We start from the raw sequence: 23,783 nt of genomic DNA on the forward strand, positions 1-23,783 counted from the left end.
AAAAAAAAAATGAACCCAGAAGGTAAAAAAAAAAAATCCCTGATAATCCAATAACAGGTAATGAAATTGAGACAGTAATGAAAATTTTGCCAAAAAATGCCAAGTAAGAAAAGCACAGGAACCAAAGGAATCATTTAGGAAACTAAAAGGGAAGGAATACACCCAAACGCATTCCTAGAGGCTAGCATTAAACAGATTCCAAAACAAGACAAGGATGCAACTACAAAAGAGAACTACAGGCCAATCTCTTTAACGGACAAAAACTCAAAAAATCTAAGCAAGATATTGAAATAGAAATATAACAAGTCATAAAAAAGATGGTGAAATATGATCAGGCAGGCTTCATCACAGGGATGCAAGGAGGGTTCAACATATGCAAATCATAAAATGTAATATATCACATAAATAGAAGAACAAAAATCATATGACCATCCCAAGAGCCACAGAAAAAGTTGTTAACAAAACTCAAAATATTCCTGCTAAATTCCATAAGAAAATACGTATAAAACAACCCTACCACAAACTGATAAAAGGTATTAATGAAAAACCTACTACCAATAGCATACTGAATGTGAAAGAGTTGAAAGCTTTCCCTCTACAATCAGGAACAAGACAAAAATGTCCTCTATCATCACTTCTATTCAAACATGTGCCAGACCAATTAGCCAAGAGAAATGGATTAAATATGGAAAAGGAAGAGGTGAAATTATAATAACTTATAATATGATGTGGTCTTTCACATAGATTCCCCCATAATGCAACAACCGCTAGAATTAATAACCAAATTCAGCCAGGTACACAGGATACAAAAATCATCACACACACACACACACACACACACACACACACACACACGGATTCCTGTACACCAATAATGAACTCATCCAGAAAGAAAGTAAAAAAAAAATAATATTAAATATTAACAGAAGCATCAGGAAAAATTAAATACTTAGAAATTAACCTAATCAAGGAAGGGAAAGACCTTTTTAAAGAAAACTACTGTACTGTGAAAAAGACTGAAGAGGATATCAGAAAATAGAAAGCTGGGTGTGACAGCACATGCCTGTAATCCCAGCTGAGGGATTACAGGGAGGCTGAGGTAAGAGGATCGTTTGGAGTTAAGAGGCCAGCCTGTGCTACATAGTGAGTTCAAGGCTAGCCTGAACTGCATAGTGAAACTCTGTCTCAAAAAGACAAAGAAAAAAAAGATTGATGGCAAAAGGAAAAATGAAGAAAGGAAAAAAGGAAAAGAAAAACATATATCTATATATACAAGACAGTTAAGATTGTTACACAGCTAGTTTCTCTTAGTTCATTAAAAAGAAAGTTTTGTATAGACAAGATATCATGCCTATATCTTCTACACTGAATAACTACAAGGAAGACAACAATACCCAATGTATTAACTATTGGAACAGTCCTAATAACCTGATTTGAAACTTGGTTTCATTGTTGTTTATCTTTTTCTTTTTAAAAGGAAAGAACAACTGGGATGGGGGAAAAGGTAAAGGAAGGAAGGGAAATATATATGTACACACACAACAGAGCTAAGATGACTGTAATACTAATTTCTATTGTTTTATTGACAGGAACTGTTAATGTTTAATTGTTTGACCAATCTTGCATACCTCTATCTGATAATCTGAGCAACTACTTTGAAGATGATAATATGTAATATAACAACCATTGTTAATTTCCTATCACCTTGTTTTGAAATTCTGTATCATTTTTATTGCTTTTGTTGTTTTGTTTTTCTCTTTGTTTTTTGGGATTTTGTTTTCTCTTTAAAATAAAATTTAAAAAACCTGAGAAACTAAATGCAGTGCAGCATTTTCTTTCTCACCTGACAAACGCTCTGTGTTATGAAGGATCCTTCCCCCAGAGAATACCCCTTCATCTTGGGTACCGTCTCCTGCCTTGTTGTGTGGTAAAATATTATTTGAATATGCTCATATTTGTTGTACTTTTATAATAAACTTACTTTCATCTTAAAAAAAGAAAATAGACATCCCTCACTCCTGGATAGGCAGAACCAATATTATTAAAATGACCATACTTCCAAAATGATTAATTCAAAGCAATCCCAATCAAAATACCAACAGTAGTCTTCACAGAACTAAAGCAAACAATCCTAAAGTTCCTATGAAACTACAAGAGATACAGGATAGCAAAAAGAATCCAGGCAAGCAAGAGAAAAGTAGGGGGCATGACAATCCCAGATTTTAAGTTCTATAACAAAACTACAGTGATAAAAACAGCACTGTACTGGCACAAAAACAAACATGTGGATCAATGAAATAAAACAGAGTATGCAAAAGCAACCCCAGACACATTCAACTATGTGATCTTTGACAAAGGGGACAAAGCCTATGTTGGAAGGAATGACAGCCTCTATAGTAAACGGTGCTTAGAAAACTGTATTCTCATGCAGAAGAGTGAAGCTGGACCCATATCTCTCACTATACACTACACTAAAATAAACACGGATCAAACTCTTAAATATTAGAGAAAGAAACAACCTCACACAAGATTTATAAAGGTAAAATTCTTGAAGTCATGGGCATAGGCAAGGTCTTTCTGACAGAATCCAATGGCACAACAAATAATATTAGGAATCAATAAATGAGATCATGTCCAATTAAAAAGCTTGTGTTTAGCAATGGAAACAATTAAACACAGTGACAAGACAACACACAGAATGAGGAAAAAATTCGACACCTACACCTCAGACAGAGGACTAATATCTAGAATACAAACAGAACTCAAAAAAATTAGACAATCCCAAAATGAAAGTCCAGTCAAACACAGGGGAAAAAGAGTGAATACACATTTCTAGGAAGAAGCATCAATGGCCAATAAACACATAAAAAATTTAAATATCTCTGGCCATTAGACAAATGTAAATGAAAATAACAGAGATTCCATCTTACTCCAGAAAACATGGTTATCGTCAAGAAATCAAATAATAATACTAGTGAGGGTGCAGAAAAAAAGGAGCCCTTTCACATTGTTGGACGGAATGTAAATTAGTGTAACTAGTATGGAAATCACCATGAAGTATATTTAAAAAACTAAAAATAGACATGACATTTGACTCAACTATTCCCCTTGTAAATATCTTCCTGAAAGATATAAACACATGATATTACAGGGATACATGTATACCCACGTTGACAACAGCACAACTCATAACACCTGTATCTTGAAACAGTCTACATGTCCATCAACAGAAGAATGAATTAAGAAATCACGGTATTTATACATAAAGGAATATTTCTCTGCCATAAAGTAGGACAAACTTGATTCATTTGAAGAAAAATGGAAGCATACTGAAACCATACTTTTAAATTTAATACATTTTTATTAAGTTTACTGGTACAATTTAGAGATATATAATGACACATTTTTCAGAGGGAATCTGTACCGGTACAATATATATTCTGGTTCCTATTTTTTTTCCCCCAATACACACCCCTCCCTCCAACCCCTCTTCCCCGCCTTATTTACAAAGCTTTGTTTCCATTTTATCCTACTTTTATCATTTTCATTTTCCTTTACCTTCCTTTCCCCTTCCACCCCTCACCCACTTCCCCTTTCTTTTGAACAATTTCTTTCTATTTCACAATATCTACTATACCCTTGGATACTTATTTACCCTTTTGGTTTTTCACAGCAAAGAAACAATGTTATATTTACTCATGTGTGTCTAATTTTTTCACTTAAGAGTATTATCTCAAGGTGCATCCATTTACCTAGAAGTGTCTCAAGTTTATCTTTTTAGGGCTAAATAGTACTCCACTGGGTTAAAAAAAAAAAAACCACCTTTATCCATTCCATGGCTGAAGGGCATTTGTGCTCTTCACAACATTTATATTACAAGCTGTGCTGCTATAAAAATTGGTGTGCATGTAGCATTCTGGTGTGATGTTTTTAATTCTTTCAGGAAGAAACACAGAAAGGGAATAATTAGGTTGAATGGAATCTGTAATCCTAGTTTCATGAGGAATCTCCACACAAATTTTCATAGTGGTTGCACCAGTCTACACTCCCACCAACAGTAGAAGAAGGGTTCCTTTTTCCCACAGCCACCCCAGCATTTGTTACTAGTTGATTTCTTGGTAAGTGCTATTCTTTCTGGAGTGAGATGGACTCTCAGGTGCCCATTTTTGGATTGGGTCTTTGACATAAACCATTTTTTTAATTGATAGACTAGACTTATTATATGTTATACTGCCAGATCATATTTATACAAAACATACATTCACAAATTATAAAAAAGTATATTTTACCTTTTATGAGAGAGTAAAGCCTTAACTCTAGGTTTTAAAATGTATTTTAAAAATATTGAACTCTTGTAATCTTAAACATTTGATCAGCTATTAAGTGACAGTTTTTAAAATGTTTATACTTTAAATTTCCCTGCTGTTGGTTTTCTCTCCACAGTTAGCATTGAAAAATATGTGAAAAAAAAAGGCTGGACTTGGTGGTGTACACCTGTAAACCCAGCACTCGGGAGGCTGATGCAGGAGGACAGTTGTGAATTTGAGACTAGTCTGGGCTACAAAGTGAGCTCAAGGCCAACCTGAACTACATAGCGAGCCCCTGTCTCAAAAAGACAAAAAAAAATGTGATCTCCCAATTCAGTTCAACAAATACTTATTGAGCAATCTGTAATGGAAAATATAAAACTCCATGTAGTCGAAAGTAAAATATTGAAGTAACTCCTCACTCATTTTCCTACTGCATAGTTTCCCATAATCAGATTAGTGTAACTGAAAAGAATTCTGTCCTATTAGGAGAGATTTTGTTTCAGGTGCAGTAATTTGAAGCCATGCAACTACAATGTTGTTGATTAAAGGAAGAGGGCAGAGAGAGATGATTTTTTAAAAGCTTAAAAAGTTTTTATTAGTGTATGTTTACAAGCCATAATGATTACTTTCTTCTTGGGGGTTTGATACATATACTTGTCACATCTTGATCATTTTTGTTCTATTATTACAAATTGTGCTGCTATAAACAGAGCAGAGGGGTTCCTTTCTTCTCACAGCCCCACCAGCATTTGTTATTGATCGATTTCTTGATGATAGTCATTTTTTCTGGAGTGAGATGGAACCTCAGTGGGTTTTGTTTTTTGTTTTTTGGTTTTTGGTTTTTTTTTTGTCTTTTTGAGACAGAGTCTCGCTATGCAGTTCAGACTGGCCTTGAGCTCACTTTGTAGCTCAGGCTGGTCTCGAACTCACAGTGATCCTCCTACCTCAGCCTCCCAAATGTTGGGATTACAGGCTTGCGACACCGTGCCTGGCCTCAGTGTTGTTTTAAATTGCATCTCTCAAATGATCAATGATGATACGGTGCTACTTGTATTTCTTCTTCTGAGAAGTGTGTGCTCATATCAGATGCGTATTTTTGGATTGGGTCTTTAAATTAGGGGGTCTAAATTTTTTCAGTTCTTTACATGTTATTACTCCTTTGTCTGAGAGAGAACTAGTGAAAATTTTTTTCCACTCTCTGGGTTGTATGTTCCCTCTACTGGTGATTTCTTTTGCTCTGCAAAAGCTTTTCAATAAGATGAGATACCAGTTGTTGATTCTTTGCAGAATTTTCCATGCAATCAGGGTTATGTTCATGAAATCTTTGCTTTGTATTCAAGAGTTCTACATATTCTCTCATCCAGCAAATTTAATGTTTGTTTCAATAATTAGATTTTGATCCATTTCAACTTCAGTTTGGTGCATGGTGAGAGGCACGGGTTTAGTTTCAGTCTTCAACATGTGGATAGCCAGTCTTCCCAGTACCACTAATTAAACAGATGATTTTTTTTGTAGTATACATGCTTGGCTCCTTCATCAAAGATAAGGTGGCTGAGTGTGTTTGGAGTAATTTTTGTATCTTATAATCTGTTGCACTGATCCTCAGGTCTGTTTTGTTTTGTTTAGACACTACCATGCTGTTTGCATCACAGTAGCTTTGTAGTATAATTTCAAGTATGGGATTGCAATGTCCTAATGCCTCCTGCCTTGGCTTTGTTGCCTGGAAATGTTTTTGCTATTCTAGGACTCTTCGGGTTCCAAATGAATTTTAGGAATGCTTTCTCCGGTTCTGTGAGGTATATTAATGGTATATTGATTGTGTTTGCATTAAATTTGTATAACAATTTTGGAAGTATGGGAACTTTTACTATGTTGGTTCTTCCTACCCAGGAACAAGGGTTATCTCTGTATTTTTGATGTCCTCTTCAATCTCCTTTTTTCAGATTTCTGTAATTTTAAATGCATAGATTTTTTTATTTCCTTTGTTAGATTGATTTCTAAGTATTTATTTTTTCATTTTATTGAGAAAATTATTGTGTCCCTAATTTCTCTCAGTGCATTTGTTGTCTGTGTATAGGAATGCTACTGATTTTTAAGTTTTGACTTTGTATCCAGCTACACAACTGAATTCAGTAATTAAATCTAGAAGTCTTTTGGTGGAGCTTTTGGGGTCTTCTATGTAGAGTATCATGTCATTTGCAAATAATATTTTAATTTTTTTCCTTTCCTATCATTATTCTTTTATTTCTTTTCCTTGTGATGAATAATGCGGTGAATAATCTTCTTAATGATTTGCTGCATTCTGTTTGCCAGTATCTTATTAAGATTTTTTACATCTATGTACATTAGGGATATTGCCCTGTGTTTCTCTTTTTGGGCTAGGTCTTTCTCTGGTTTTGTTATGAGGGTAATACTTGCTTCCAAGAATGACTTTGAGAGTATTGCTTCCCCTTCAATTTCCTTAAAGAGTTTAAGCAGTATTAGCATTATAGCTTCTCTAAATTTCTTGTAGAATACAGCAGTCAATTCATGAGGACATGGGATTTTATTTGTGGTTAAGTTTTTAATTACATTTGCAATTTCATTAACTGATAGTGGATTATTCAGAATATTTACATCTTCGTAATTCAGCTTTGGCAATTCATACATATCTAGGAATCTGTCCATTTCTTCTGTGTTTTCCAACCTATGAGAGTAAAGATTTTCAAAGCTGGTATTGATCTTCTAGATTTCCACAGGATCTGTAGTGATTTCATCCTCTTCATTTCTCAGTGCATGAATTCGAGTCTTTTCTTTCCTCTTTTTGATAAGGTTTGCTAATGGTTTATTCATTTTGTTTACTCTTTCAAAGAAATATGTTTTCAATTAATTGATTCTTTTATTATTTTCCTAGTCTTGATAACATTAATTTCTTCAATTATCTTTATACTTTCCTCCCTCACATGAACCTTGTGTTTGATTTGTTCTTCTTTATCTAGAAGTTTGAGGTTCACCATTAGGTTGTTTATTTGAGCTCATTCTGTTTTCCTGATGTGAGAATTCATGGCTATAAATTTGCCTATTAGAACTGCTTTTATTGCATCCCATAAGTTTCAGCATGTTGTGTCATCATTATCATTTAATTGTGCATACTGTTTAATTACTTTTTAATTTCATCTGTGACCCATTCATTGTTCAGGAGGGTGCTATTTAATCTCCAGGTGTTCCTGTATTTTTTGTGGTTTCCTTTGCTGTTGAATTCCAATTTCATTGCACTATGGTAGATAATATACATGGGATTATTTCAATTCTTTTGCATTTAGTTAAACATGTTCTATGGCTGAGTATGTGGTACAGTTTGGAGAATGGCCCATGTGCAGCTGAGAAGAATGTGTATTGTGATGTTGAGAGGTAGAACACTATAAATATCTACTAAGTCCATTTCTTCACAGGTTTGGTTTAGTTCTGATTTTTTTTTGTCTAGTTGATATGTCCATTTGTGCCAGTGAGGTATTAAGGTCCCCCACTGAAACCATAATATTAATTAAATCAGATGCAGAATTTTAAATAGTTCACAGTCCCTTATATGAGAAACCCCAAATATAAAGAAATTAAAGAGTGAAATAAAAGATAATAGCAAACATGGAGATAGACTTTTGCAAAGGAGAAGGGGACCAAGTGAAGGAGAAAAAGGAAGGGAAGAGGATGAAAAAAGAACTATGATGTGCTGTGTCCTTGGACAACCTCCCCATGATGAATGGTATCCTATGTACTCCAAATACATACTAATAAAAGAAAGAAAGCAAAGAGAAGGAATAAAAGAATTACCTGTTGTGGATTCTTTAATAAATTTTAAAAGGCACATTTATTTAACTTCTACACGTGCATACATTTGTTTGCTAAGTATTCAGAAGAAAAGTCAAATGGAAAAACATATTCATTACCTTTCCAAATGATCCTTGACCAAGAACCTTGAGTAACTCAAACTGTGCAGGATCTGCTTTCTCATATCCTTCCTTAACATGATGAGTAATAGGGATTTCTTTAAAGATAACTTCATCCTGTAAAAAATAAATAGAAACAATATGCAGATCTACTTTCAATATCATGATTCCCAACTCCTTCAATCCAGTAGTTTGTTTTAAGCTAATAATATTTCCATTTCCTTGTTTTCTAACAACATGCACAAACAACACCACCAGCTTCCCTACCATATTATTTCATGTCAAGAGAACCATGTAAAATAAAATTTATATTTCAGCTTTCCAATGAGGTAGCAGTAAAATGAAACTGTTAATAACAACGTGAAATCCCTCATTAGTGTTTGAGATAGGAGGCAGGGGCAGAGAAAGACAAGCAAAAAAATGTAAAGGAAGAGTTCTTTTAAACAGTATTTCACTATACACTTTTAAATATTTACATGTCCAACTAGTCACATCAATGAAAAGAAGCTGGCATAGACAAACAAACTTTTCAGCCCGAACAAGTTTCTAGGTTATGTCCTAATTTTATTGAAATTTTAAATGTAAATCATATGCAAGGTTTCCTACCATCTAGGTCATCCAAAAAGGAAGCCATCAAGGAGCTGTTTTGCCTCTTGATACAGTACTCCGCTCAGCTGTGATGACTAGTTGTGATTCCATTCACTACAGATATCACAGTAGCAATTACAAATGCATTAAATATTGCAAAATAACAGAATTGAAAGGGATATTTAATCCAATCGTTGCACTGTATGTGGAAGAAAACTGAGACTCACAGAGTTTAAATTTACATGAATAGTTAATGTCTAGAAGTCTTAGTAGCTTCCATTACACCATATTAATTCTTGTCTGAGAGAAAGAATGTCCTGAATCTAAACTCATCAAGATTCACCCTAACTGATTTACCTTTCAATTACTTGATTAATCAGTGGTGGTTTGGGCCATATTGGACAAGATGATGGACTCAAATGAGACAGAATTCATGGCAGCTAAAATAACTTCCATATCATACAGGTTCACTTTCTCAAAAGAGGTATTCTGGCAGAAGAATTTTAGTTTTAGATATTATGACCCACTACTTAAATAGAAATGAATAATTATTAACTCTGAAAATATATCAATGAGTGTTTCTTAAATATCAAAATAGTATTTCACCAAACCCTTTTAAATACTCCGTGATTTATGGATTTTTAAACTAAAATTTATTATAAGTGATTTTCCCTACCTGAAAGAGACCTAAGAATATTTTTTCCTTATTTTTTGATTGCTGGAGATTAAACCCATTATAAGGTAAACACTTTACTACTGAGCACTAAAGTTACATACTTTTGAAAATGCAAATTTAAATCAGGCGCTGCAGCCCTATGGCTCTAATCCTAATACAGGAGAAGCTGCAGCACGAGGATAATTTGAGCTGGGGAGTTTATGAATAGCAAGATAGTGAAGCACCAAAAATGCATAAATATATGCATTATAGCTGAAATTTTTGGGTTCTATTAAAATATAATATATTTGTACATATTATTAGAATATATGTGTCCCCAAAATAACTATTATATACTCTAATGGATATTATGGCATCTGAGTTTTCAGGTACAGAATATTAGGGAATATATTAGTGGTCTATAGAGCATGGAAGGAACATTACAAAAAGGATTAACACACTCTAAATTTTGTTCCTATATCTGCCATGCATAATGCTAGCAGCCTTGGCCAAATTGTAAACCATGCTCTACTTGATTTTTCTCACATGGCTACAGGGATTTGTTAGGTGGGCTTTTAAGATCACCTATAGATCTGTGGCCTATATTGAACACAATACTATATTTTTATGATTAAGATGGCAATTCAGGTCCCTGGCATGTGTACAGTCATTATTATAAGCATGAATGAAAACAATATGAGGATTTTTTTTAAAGTGTTCAGATTTAAGAAGCAACTTTCATCCAATTAGTTTCACCCAAGCAAAGCAAGTCTTCCAAATGAAAATGTTTACACAATGATCTTTCTTCCTTATATTAAAATCCATACATGCCCATCTTTTAGAATGCAATATGTCTTTCAGTTTTCAGTGGCAGTAACTTAAAGGCTCCTAAAAACCAGTTCTACTATATGAAAAAGATTAACTTTTTCTAGTGGATAGCCACCATAGTATACCATTATACTTACTCTGTGTTACCCATTTGATTTTCTTTTCCACTAGACTATGAGCTTCCTTAATGCATGTATTACCACTGTTATGGCTTGTATGTAGACGCCCCCGCAAATGCTCATATGGTCATAGGTGGGTTTATTTCAGAGGTGGCTGGATCTAGAGTGAGCAATGCTGGTATTGATTCATGATGCAATACTAGAATCAAAGGCACCAGGATTAAGGGTGTGAGTGCTACCCACTCTAAGTAGCCTGAATAAGATACAAGAGACAGAAAGATACGCGGTCATCCCTTGTTGCTTTGCTATGTGCTACCTACCATGAACTGTTTCTCCTTTGTGATGCCTGTCTGCCATGCCACCCTGCCTTGGAGCCAGCAGATTAAGGACTGAAACCTCTACAAACTCTGAGTTGAATAAACTTTTCCACCTTTAATTTTGGGTGTCAAGTATTTTTTTTCAGCAACAAGAGAAAGTAACTAAAACCACCACATTTATTTATGTATTCCCAAACACTCAGCACAGTACTCCTTTGATTGTATAGGAGCACAAAGGCAAAGCAATTCTCACAATTTTATAAAAAGAAAAGGAGGAAAACTATACTTTTACAAAGAAAGACAGCCCTTACAATACATACATAAAGTAACTATAAGAGATAATGGGTATAGTAATTTACTTGAATATAGTAATCATTTCACCATTTGTATCAAATCATCATGTTGTACACCTTATACACAATAAAAAGATTTTAAAAGCAAACTTAACCAATAAGAAATATCAAAAGTATTTTAAGTATCTTTTTAAAACAATAAAATATGTCCAAATTTTTTTGAGGGGGAGGTCAAAATATCACCTGTATTAATTGTCAGTATTCAGAAAACCTATAAAGGCTCAACTATAACCAAATGAATATACTGTAATTTGTATAACCATTGATCATTTGTTAAATCGTGGTAGTCAGTAATTCTATAGTACTGGGAAAACATTGATAAAGTACCAAATAAACTGTCAAATACTCTACTGCTCCATTCCTTTGACAGCCAATTTATTTAAGGGGAAGAAATCACCTGTTAATCAGAACAAGAAAGAGATGAGAACAACCTATTAATAATATTACTAATGATGAAATTTTCATAACACTGCAGAATGAACCTTCAGTAAACAATCAAAACAAAGAAGAAAAATTTTTAAAGGCTAAATTTATTGGCTTTTATGTAATAATGCAAAATCCATCACTTCAAACATTCATTTTATCTGAGGGTAGATAGGCCAGTTTGGTAAAAGAGATAAGCCTCAAATTGTAAGCAATGTGTCTTGGATCTGTTAACACACATGTGAAAACTCTAGTCTAGGGTCACTAAAAACCAAGCCAAATATCAGTGTATTTCCAAAGAAAGCTAACAGTAATAATAATGAAAATATGAAAACATCACTAGATTGCATTAAATGCATCAAAATAATGTACACATTAAAAAATTATTGCAAAATATTTGGGTTTGAAATATTGTATCGATAACTAGAAACCAAAAAATGTGCTAAACTAATTCCTATTTGGTTGGTTTATTCTACTTGTAAGAATCAGCTTGTTTCCTTACCTATAAATATTAATATCTACTCCATTTATTTGAGATCTCAGTTATAAGAGAAACTATAAACCATCAAAATGACATTAATGAACTTATTTACAGTATATTATTTATCTTTATATAATTAAATATGCCGCATACAACTCACCTTATAGTTACAGTGCCAAAATTTTTAGTTGAATTGCTCATCTGAAAGTTCTGCATGTTTGTACTACAAAGGTTCCAAATTTTAAAGAAAGGAAAATGGCTAGAAATCAGAAGTAAGGTAACAGTATTGCAAGGGAAGAAAAATATTGCAGGGCAGCTAAGTTAAAATGTCCATCAAAATGGAAAGATAAAGGAAATAAAAAAATTCACCACGCAGAAAATTAGAAAAGAGAAAATAGGAAGTAGTGAGAAGTTCAAATACTTCCCGAAATTACAAATTCCATTGTTTTAAAGATATTTTAATATACATGCTAATTGGCTTCATTTGTACTAGTTTATCTTTGTTTCTCGAGAAGAAACATTTGTGTTATTATGTTTGTTTCTATTTTTTAAAAACCTTTTTGGTTTATGTCTTGTACTCTGATTAGTTACTTTGATAAAAATAATGCACAATGTAATGACTATTTTTATTCTTTTATTATTTGATTATGAAATTTTATTTTATTTCATATGATAAATCAACATGCAGAAAGGAGAGCAAACCCCAGTTTGAAATGCTTCCCACTTAATTTTTCATTTGAGTTTAATTGTGTAAAATGTACTTCTGAAAGACTTTTTAAAAGAATTCTTAAGAGAGACATATACTAAGAATGGTTTCCAAATTAGAAATTTAGCGCTTATGATACCAGGAATTTGGTTTTGTTTTATTTTAAATGTATACCTTCAGTTCAATGTAACAGTTACATTTCTGGGAAATAAAAATCTAGCTCAAGTTAGAAACTAAACACATTGCTGCCTTTGTATTATTAGACTCTAAAAAGTATTTAATTGTTAACTGAATCTTCCTTGAAATTTAGAAGACATTGATAACAATAAAAATATGTATTTTACCTTACAGAATAACAAACACTCTATAAAATATAAGTGGTTTATAAACTACCAATTTTAAGACAGCTATTCTGATTTTGATGATACATAAGAAATTAACTCATGTCAGCCATCTACCAAAGAAACTGAAAATATATTTTTTCCAATCTTGACATTGTTAGAAGCAGGAGGCTAGGTGATTTTTATATCACATATATTTTATCAGTGATCTGTTACTTAATACTTGCCAAAAGGAAAAATTTTCTTGAAAAATGAAAAACATCTCATGACCAATATAGACATATTAAAATTACACATACTATATATTGCAACTTTGCTGATCATATGCTAGGTATTTATGAAGTATTTTATTTTACTTCTTTTACCTGAAGAAAAGAGATCAAATGACTATGCAAATTTAAAGTAATAATAGTTGAAATAGATTAGTTGTCCAAATAAGTCAATTAAACATAAAATACCATCAGGACAGAGATAGGTTTATCTTTTATATATGTATTATGGACATATGTATTTTTCAGGTCTTAGGATTAAACATGCTCTACCACTGATCTATATCCCAAAATTTAAAGTTCACATTTAAAGAATGGTGTTTAAAGAATCATAGAGAAAGTCTCTACAATCTTACATTATTTTATTTATTTATTTATTTATTTATTTTTTTTGGTTTTTCTCCGGTACTGGGAACCGAACTCACGACCTTGCGCTTGCCAGGCAGGCGCTTTGCCACTGAGCTAAATCCCCAGCCCCTATCTTACATTATTTTAAAACAATAAAATCCAACAAAACCACAAAGCTATAAGCATCATACTGGAATCGACAACCACATCGAAGAAATCCTATATATGAAAACATTATCACTAATATCGTTTTATTCATACAAATTAAATACTTTGACCATCACAAAAAGTACATTCTGTCAAGTAGAGATCATAAATCATATTCCTGAATGTGACTCTAATTCCTCATCTTGAAAATTTCAGATAGCATGTTCTAGTCACTGAAAATTGGCTGTATATTGTAAACAATATTAGCATTTAGCATGGTACATTTGAGTCTCTCCACTAACAACAGTACTTCACAACTAATTTTCTCTTAAAATTAAGTAAATATCTGACAATCACTCTACATATATGTCTATGCATGTTCACTACACACACACATACACATGTACACGTGCGTTTGTAGACAAATGCACATTTTCTTTCTCCTATAATGGGCATCACCATGTTTCTTTGTTAAGGTACTAATGACAAAATTGGGTCTTATTTCCCACTCTCTTTTGTAGTTCATACAGTCCTTTTGTGAACTAATGACATAAGTATTACTATGCCTCTTGATCCACATGATCTACGGATAAATCTCTATAGTTTTTACAGAAGTTTACATTTGATTATAATACTATTTAAATGTTATTAATATTAAATAAATCACAAAATCCAAAATGAAATTATACTTCTTTTTTTGTCAACCTAAATTGCTGCTTCATGGCAACTATATGCAGAGATAATGACATAAAATATTTGAAAGGAGAATCTTGGGGCTGGGGATATAGCTTAGTGGCACAAGCGCCTGCGTGGCAAGCGCAATATCCTGAGTTCGATTCCCAGTACAAAAAAAATAAAAAAGGAAGCAGAATCTTGGACAAACACAACTTAAATCCCACTGGTTGGTTCTATGTGAGGTAATTACAGTTACAAATATGTTTTATAGGAGGAAAAGAAATAAAAATAATTTTATCTACAACTAAATCAGAAAAAAATGGTACCTGTACACTCCTTACTTTCCATTTCTCTAGGTCTATATAATGTATGGCTAATGTAACAAGAGGAACACTGTATCATAAATCTTGATTTTAATACTTGATGTTTTCATCATCTAATATAAATCACAAATCTCTCCAAATCTTAGAACATTCAATACAAATGAACATGTTGTAAAGTACTGTCTTTGAGGTTCATTTCATATTAAAAACAAGATATAATCCTATAAAGTATTTATACAAATGAGAACCATAGAATTAAAACATAAATGAAGATGCCTACATTACTCAAATTGCCACTAAAATCTTTAAGAATTTCATAAAAGGAGATACTGTAAAAAGAGATTCTAATGTTTGGGCCTTGCATAGAATGACCTAAGAGCTTAAAAGTCTTCAAAACTAGCTAGAAATTTCTAAAATAACTTAGATTTAATCTTTTCTAGAAGTTAAAAAATGGCTTCAAAATTATTTCATGCTATACTTATAGTTCAATATTTCCAAGTTAGATTTGTTTCTACCTTAAAGTTTAAGACAATTTTCCTTAGATTAATTGAAAGGATTCTATATTTAAGTAATTCAATTACTCTTATGCTGGTAAATCTAAATTTAATCCACTAAAATTAATCCACTATACTTATAATGGGTTAATTTTATGGAATGTGAATTGAATTTCAAAGAGCTGTTTATTGAAAATTTTTCATGCACAAAAATTTCTGACAGGAAAATATGTCCTATACATTGAGTTGCAGGTGATTTGTTAATAATTGCATCTACTAATTAGTGACTTACCTAAATAAATTACTTTAACTGATAGGATTTTTCTCCTTTCTCCATAGTCTTTTCTAATATGGTAAAAATGATGCTTAACAAGTTAATGTGGGTACTTACAAGGCAGGAATCTGCTTCACCCTCATCCATTGGTTCTTCAACCATTTTAAGAACATTTACCTGGAAAAACAGTGTTCAAAAGTTGAAGTTCAGGTGTACTAAGACAAGAGTAATAACTAAGAAAATCCACAAGCATTTCCTTTTACAATCTAACAAGGTCCAAATTACTGAAAAACAAAGGACACACAAAAAATATTTAGAAAAAGAACACTATTAATATGGTTCCCAGACCATCAGTGAGCATCCCTGACTTTTTCAAAACTTTATACTTCTCTTTTTATGTAGCTCAATTTAAATTTCATGAGATACTATATAGAAGAATAAACTATAGGAGAAAGATCCATGTGCCCAAAGAAGCAAAATCATTTAAACAGACAAAGCACAGTGATATTTATACTTTATCTCCAACCAATAATTAAAGAAAAAGTAATATTGAGGCTATAGATCTAGGATCTCTAAACTATACTCATGGGCCAAGTCTGGCCTGCCACATCTTTTGACACAAAATGTTACTGGAATACAGTCACAGTATGTATTTATTTGTATTCTTATGATACTGCATACTTATTTGTATATTATCTTTCGTTTCTTTCACACTATAATAGCTAAATTGAGCAATTGTGACAAAGATTCTATGCCTACAAGGCTTAAAATACTTATTAGGTTATTTACAGAAAAAGTCTTCCAATCACTGTTCTAGATGTTTAGGAAGCATGTAATAGCAATCTGGTCTTAAAAAAAAGAACTTTATCACAGACCATCTGTAAGAGTCCATAGGGGGAAAACATATAAATTAACTAGAGCTATTAGTAAAAGCCAAAGCAAAGAATAAATCCACTAAGCTTCTTTCTCTCTCTTAATTTTACACTAAAAATGCTAGGCAGAATACAAAAGGTAACTACCTACGGATTCTGGAAACTAAACAGTACCTACTAGCAGTGAGTATACCATTCGAGAAAACTCTGACAAGTATCCTACATTTATTTTCTACCTGTATACCCTCAATTTAACCTGAGAAAAGGATGAGACTTATAATGTTAGTATAGGCATGAACAAAAATTCCCAGAGAAATCCCACACTATGGACACTAAATCAGAAAAAGATACAATTTTGAAGTGGTATACATAAGAAAGCCTAGGTTTTTGAAATTTTGACTTTTTTGTCAACTCTCAGCACTACTCTAAGGCAATAAACAAATCTAGAGAAAACCTGCTTGTCTGGCCTGAGGAAGCAAGAAAATAAGATTCTCAAGATTTAAAAAAAGATAAAAGGTGTGGGGATAATACCAGTTATGTATTTTTTCACTTTCAATTTTACTCCAAGGGTAGCCTCAATAGTACACGGCTATTTGACAGCAAGAAAGATTAAGTCTTTGAGAGAAATGAGAACTTCACCTCCCCTCAAAAAAAAAAAAAAAAGAAATGGCAATAAGGGCCTATTAGAAATAGGTAATTTGGAAGAAATCACAGGACAGAACATGAGAAAGAAATCCCCTAATTCTGTGTATGAAACAGTACAAGTTTTGGTCTCAACAGCAAACACATATATATGGAATGCAGCTAAAGAAGTGCAAAGGCTTTGAGAAATCATAGGTAGTATTAACCATTGCTCAAGCCTCAGACTATCCACTTTAGTAGCGAGTGTACAGAGCAGCAAATGCAGAGTACTGACACAAATGCTCTGAAAGTTGACTTAATGTTACACCATTTATACAAACAGAAAACTTGGGAGTCTGAATCAAATAAGATAGATTGCTTACTAAAAAAAATTTCAATGGTATCAATTCCAAGATTACTCTAATGTTCAAATAAAAGTTAAAAACTTTAAAACAGCTACCATAACTATGCTTTTTTGGATAAAAATAAACACAAATAAGTAGAATAATAAAAAATCAAAACAAATAGAAACTATAAAAAGAATCAAATAAGGGGCTGGGGATTTAGCTCAGCGGCAAAAGTGCCTGCCTGGCAAGCGCAAGGTCGTGAGTTCGGTTCCCGGTACCGGAGAAAAAAACAAACAAACAAAAAAAAGAATCAAATATAATCTAAAACTAAAAATCATAATAAATGAAGCTTTTGAAAACACTGGATAGGCTCAATAAAAGAATATCGATGGGTAGTAAACTTGACAGCAGAGCAATAAAAATCATGCATTATAAAGAGTGAAAATGATTAAAAACAAACTAGTATACAATCCAGAAATCCCACCAACGGTCATTAAAAGGGGCAATCAAAACATATGGTAAATATTTAAATTTTCAAAATTTCTTACATTCAATAACATGGGGGAATTTCAAATACATTAATGTAAATTTTAAAAGCTAGATTTCAACAGGCTATATAATGGTTGGTTCCACTTATAAAGCATTCTGGAAAAGGCAAAGTGGAAAGATTAAGACATTAGTGGTTGACTAGGGTTACACTGTACTATAAAGAGGTACACTATGGGACTTGTTGGAAGGGCTAAGGAAACTATTATTTTTTTCTTGATTGTGGTGGTCTTTACACAGCACTATACATTTGTCTAGCCTCAGAACCATACATAAAGACAGCACATTTTCCTGTATGAAATTTTTAAACCACTTTACAAAAATAACGAATTATCCAGTATTTTCAATTCAATGACCATTTTTCTTCTAAAAATAGCAATGAAACCAAAGAAAGTCACCAATGATGTTTAGTCTGCTAAAACAGCCATATTGATCTCTCTGTAGCATGTCTCATGGGACCACTCTCGTATTGGAGTCTATGACTTCTGTGACATTACATTCACTTTATTTTACTACAATTTATCTGACTGCTCTTTCCCCACATCCATAAGACACTAACTCCTCAGGGAAAGCATTAGTCACCTTCTCATCTCATTCCACACTCTTTCCCCAGGAAGTAATTTACTGGTACAACTCACATTTACTCACAGATTACACGTCTCAGAGCTCCTGATCCATATATCCAACAGCCTACTTGACATTTCCAATTGTTTATCTCACATGTTTCTCAAAAATGACAAATCCAAAAAGGAATTAGTGACGCTTTCAAACCCTGCTCTTCCTCCAGAGTTCCTCATTTCAATAAATTACACTGGCATCTCATCATGTTATCTCAAAAGAAAAAAAAATAAGACTATATAGGTTAAAAAAACACTATGACCGCTTCATTATTAATATTCAAAATCTAGCCAACAGTCCAGAAACAATAAGACAAATCCTGATAGTAAGATTTTACATTATATTGACTTGCAGGATTATCCATAGAAAAAGCATATGCAAATAAGACTATTCTCCATAGAAAAAGAAAACTGTTTTCCTCTGTAACCTAGTGACTGATGACTTCTTATTCTTAATATCTTATGAGTAATTTATCACTACATTGTGAATATGAATGAACTAGAAAAGAAAATAATTTGAGTCAGTCACAAAGATCACACTAGCCTGGAAATCAACCTTTAAGAAGAGAGTATTACATTCTCTCCACTTTTTTTCCTCTCAATGTACCAGCTTATGAATATGTGAATATTCATTCCTATAGAGCACCACAATATTCACTTAACTTTCCTAAAACATAAATAATTTTCACCCATGTGAAAGCAAATATATGTACAATATTCCATGGGCCATGAAGCCTTTCTTTTTAGGATAAAATTTAAATTTGAAAAAAAAGTATATATGTTCACAAAAATTAAGTGTCAAATGAAAACACTTTCTCTAGTTTCTGGAAAGCTGATCAAATATCATATGCAATTTTAAAAAGCATACAGATACTCTAAAACCCACATGAAGAGACTCTCAACTCAGAGACTACTGAAGAATACTATACCATTATTTTCATTTCATCAGGAAAGAATTAAATCACTTTGAAGTGTTTTTTGGACACACAGAAATCCAAAATTCAGTTGCTATACACTCACCTGACTATAGAAAATCAAAAGGATCACTTTATATTATTTACTTACTACTAGTCACACACACATACACACACACACACTCATGAATATAAATTAAAATGAGAAACAAAAAAATTTTCCCCTTCAGATCCTCAGAGTTACAGGTGTCATGGAAAAGTGAAATATAAGTTCAAATAGTTTTGAAAGTCTTACTACTATCTGACCATGACTCTATTATGTATACCTATTCCTCAGTGTTACACATAAGAATAATGAAAGAGAGTTCATAGTTTGGTGGTGAAAAGTATACTGAATAGCAGAGAAATATATAAGTAATGAAGAACTTAGTGGAAAATAAGAGTAAATATGAGTGAAAGTTAAAAATCATGACTTGGAGACCAGCAGCAAATTACAAACTCTCTAGGACCTGAAATCAAGACACCTGAGAAAAAAACTTGGTAAAGAGAAAAAAAAGTAGATATCTGAGAATCAGAAAGGAGCTCAAAACTACAGAAAAGCTTAAGAAATGCAGCATAATGCAGAGAAAGTAATAATACAGTTTGGAAAGTTGACCCCAGCTACTGGGAAAAGAGCCCTATCTCCACTGAGACATGGTAAACACAGAAAGGGTCAGGAGCTCCAGGCAGATACTACAATTTGGGCTGGCACTACTAGTACTAAGCAAAGCTCAAAACTATTGTAAACTACAAAACCAGCATGGCACTTTATTCTGAAAGTGATTCCTTCCATATGACAAGATAGAAATGGAAAAGAAATTCAGTGCAGAGTTTTTCATATTTGAGAGGGTTTAATCAGGAGCCATTTGGGGAAGGGCTAAGGCTTGAGATAAAGCCACAAAACAACCACAGACTGACTATATTTCAGGGTTTCAAGTGTCACACTACCACAGTGATTGAGTGGGAGACAGCAACAAGAGACAGTCACGGAGGATAAGTGATAGATATTGACCACCCCGAGAAGTTTAAGCACATGTCAGGAAGGACATGGGGGTATCCCCTATTTGGAGAAAAACAGGCAGATCATGTGTTGCTTTCAGAAAGGGCTGGATCTGAAAGTGCTGGCATTAAGTCCACAGGTCTTCTTGAACCTCTGTCCCAGTGCCTACATCCAGCACAGAACTCAGTGGTCTGTTTCCTTTCCATCTACCAATCTGAATAGGGACAGGACTCAACTTGGACAGCAGCCACAGCCTAGAGTGTAGAAAGGGGCCTCTGGAACAGGAGGATCATCTCACAAACACACAGGCCATAAATCTAGGCAGAGAAAGTGGTGACTTGGGGCCCACAAAGCAATAGAGAGACTAGGAGCTAACAGAGAGATTACAGCCCTCGGGAGAAACCCATTGACCAAACTCACAAGGTGGGAAAGACAAGGTAGGATTCGGCAATCACACACAAAAACGTGAATGTACAAATAATAGGACTTAATGGTGACTCACTATCCTCTTCCATATCTTATGGTTTCCAATACCAAAAAACCTAGAAAGACACTACTCATTCAACAACATGGAGGATTTTTTTTCACCTCATTACTTTTCTTTTTCATAGTTGCTGGAAATTTGGGATTTTTATCCTATATTTCTTTTTTCTTTTCTTCTTTTTCTCTTTATTATGATACCTAGTTTTTAGCTCTCATTTCTCTTATTTATTTTGTGTTACTTTTATTTAATTCTATAAATTTTTTTTACACCATATAGAATTTTTTATCTTTTCTCCTCACCTTTTCTGTTTTTCAAATTCTACTTCTTTCATTCTCCCATTACCCACCCCTCCATATTTACTAGTACAACCATTAAGACTTATTTATTTCTTAAGTATTTCATAAGCAATACCAGTATAACCATTGAACTTTATTAATTTTTAGATATTTAGTTCATATAACACTGGGTTAAAAAAAACATCCTATATATTTCTATTGTAAATTTGTATGTTAGCATAATAGCAGCTGGCTATGCATCTCAGTAGCTACACCTGGGGGATACAGAAAACAGTCTTTGTATTTATCCACTTGGTAGAATGAACAGCAAGGTGTGTGTACGTGTGGGAAAGCGTTAAACTGAGATTTTTACCCACATTTATGCTCCTTCTAACAGGTTTTGCATATGTTTACCTGAGTATCATGGGGAATAGAATACACCTGCACCATTTTTCTGCTCTGTAAACGTGTACTTTACTATAATGGAATGTGGGTACATTTTTATTTTTCTAATAGAAGTAGCCCGATTCAGGACACTGGCATGCAAAAAAAAAACAAAAAACAAAAAACAAAAAACAGATTTCCAAGGTTTAAAGGTCAAAAGTGAATCATCAGATCACTCATGCATGAAAGAAGATGATAATGACTTTGACACTGGCTATGTGAGCCAAAGTTTTTGTGACGGTGAAATGGAGAGAGAACTGACTGATACAGACATAAAGATTACAGACTCCCTTGATTTAGATGATGAAGAAAACAGCAATATGAGTACATACTTGACTAGTCAAAATGGTAAAAAAATTGTCATGCAACCAAATGAAATAACCCAATGTTCGAACTAGGTCCAAAATATAGTGAGGATCTTGACAGGGATAAAATTTATTTGACAGAATGCCAGCATTGCCATTTAATGTTGGAAATTGTAACAGAGAAATGCTCCAAGACGTCGTGAAATACACAAATGCTGAAATACAAGTAAAATGTTCTACAGGCACTGATAGCCATACTCAAAAATGTATTTATTGTGACACCTCACTAGTTGAACTGAAAGCATTCATGGATCTGCTTTATTTAATGTGGCTTTCTCATGGGCATCATAGGAATGTAACAGATTTATCAAAAAGCAATGGGCGTGGGTCTGAGGTTTGTAGAATAGTGATGACACTGAGGACATCTGGTGTCTTCCAAAATTGCCTGAGGTTTGATGACAAAAGTTCCCGCCAAGAAAGAAAAAGAACTGATAATCCAGCAATTGTTAAGAGAGATTTGTGGGTAACTGTCAAGCAGTTTACACACCATTCGAATACATGATCACTACTGAACATCTTGCAGAATTTCATGGTTGTTGTAGTTTCAGGCAGTATATTCCCAAAGAGCCTTCAAAGTAGAGTATAAAATTTTATGCCCTTGTAGATGTGAAGAAATATTATGTTTTCAATTTAGAAATTTATCCAGGAACTCAGCCACCAAGTCCTTATTCATATAGTATTGAACCAAATGATGTTGTGAACAGACTTGTCGCTCCCATCTTCCAAACTAATTGGAATGTGGCATTTGACAATTGGCTTACCAGTTTCTACCTGATGTTACCAGAGCACAAACTGACTGGCATAGGAAATGTATGAAGGAAAAAAACAGAAATTCTAAATGAAAGGTTGTAATTTCAAAAGAGAATTTTATAGTACAATCTTTGAATTTCAGAAAGAGCTAACACTGGCCACATATATGGCAAAGAAAAACAAACTAGCACTGCTGATATCAACATTGCACCATGGTGGAAATACTCATAGGGGAACCTTGACAAAACAGAAACCTGAGATGGTAATTTTCTACAACAAAACCAAAGGTGGAGTAGACGTTGTTGATGAGTTATGCAGCCAATACAACTTCACTAGAAACACACACTACTGGACAATGGTTGTGTTTTACTCAATCCTAAACATGTGTGGTATAGATAGTCTGATATTTTACAAAAAAATTAAAAAGTGCAAAATATCATGGACAAGTCTTAGAAGATTGGGACTGGAATTAATAAGAGATCATTTACAGCAGAGAAAAAACAAAATGTTTCTGCTAAGAGAACTATGCAAAAATGTTATGGAGCACACTGGTGAGCTGACAGGTGAACAGGCAAATGCAACATCACAAAGATCTATTATAACAACAGGAAAACCAAAAAGATGTCAACTGTTCCCTTCAGGAAAGGACATGACCGAATGATTTCTGAACAGTGCACAGGAAATTCAATGGAGAACAGACAGTCTTTTCAATAAATGATACAAGAAAAACTGGAAAATCAAATGCAAACAAGTAGAACTTAACCAATACTCCTCATAGCACATGCAAAAATTAACTGAAAATGGATCTAAGGCCTAAACTAAGGCATGCAATTGAACAAACTTCTAGAACAAAACATACAAGAAAATTTTTGTGACCCTGTCTTTATACAGAGATTTCATAGATACAACATCAAAAGCAACCTTCATAGAAGGAA

General features: G+C 33.3%; 1 protein-coding gene across 2 annotated transcripts in view; it reads right to left on the reverse strand.

Moving 5' to 3' along the window:
- The window catches only part of Rps6ka6 (ribosomal protein S6 kinase, 90kDa, polypeptide 6), a 180,854-nt gene that overhangs the window by 134,961 nt on the left and 22,110 nt on the right, over positions 1-23,783 (reverse strand). For both annotated transcript variants that reach the window (XM_013507539.1, XM_005410079.2), the window contains 2 exons: positions 15,692-15,751; positions 8,234-8,350 (listed from right to left, as the gene is read on the reverse strand). In XM_013507539.1, coding sequence (XP_013362993.1) covers positions 8,234-8,350; positions 15,692-15,751 — 177 coding nt within the window. The remainder of the gene's footprint in view (positions 1-8,233; positions 8,351-15,691; positions 15,752-23,783) is intronic.

Source organism: Chinchilla lanigera, unplaced genomic scaffold (genome assembly GCF_000276665.1).
Source record: "Chinchilla lanigera isolate Chin_1 unplaced genomic scaffold, ChiLan1.0 scaffold00128, whole genome shotgun sequence".
Classification (NCBI taxonomy): domain Eukaryota; kingdom Metazoa; phylum Chordata; class Mammalia; order Rodentia; family Chinchillidae; genus Chinchilla; species Chinchilla lanigera.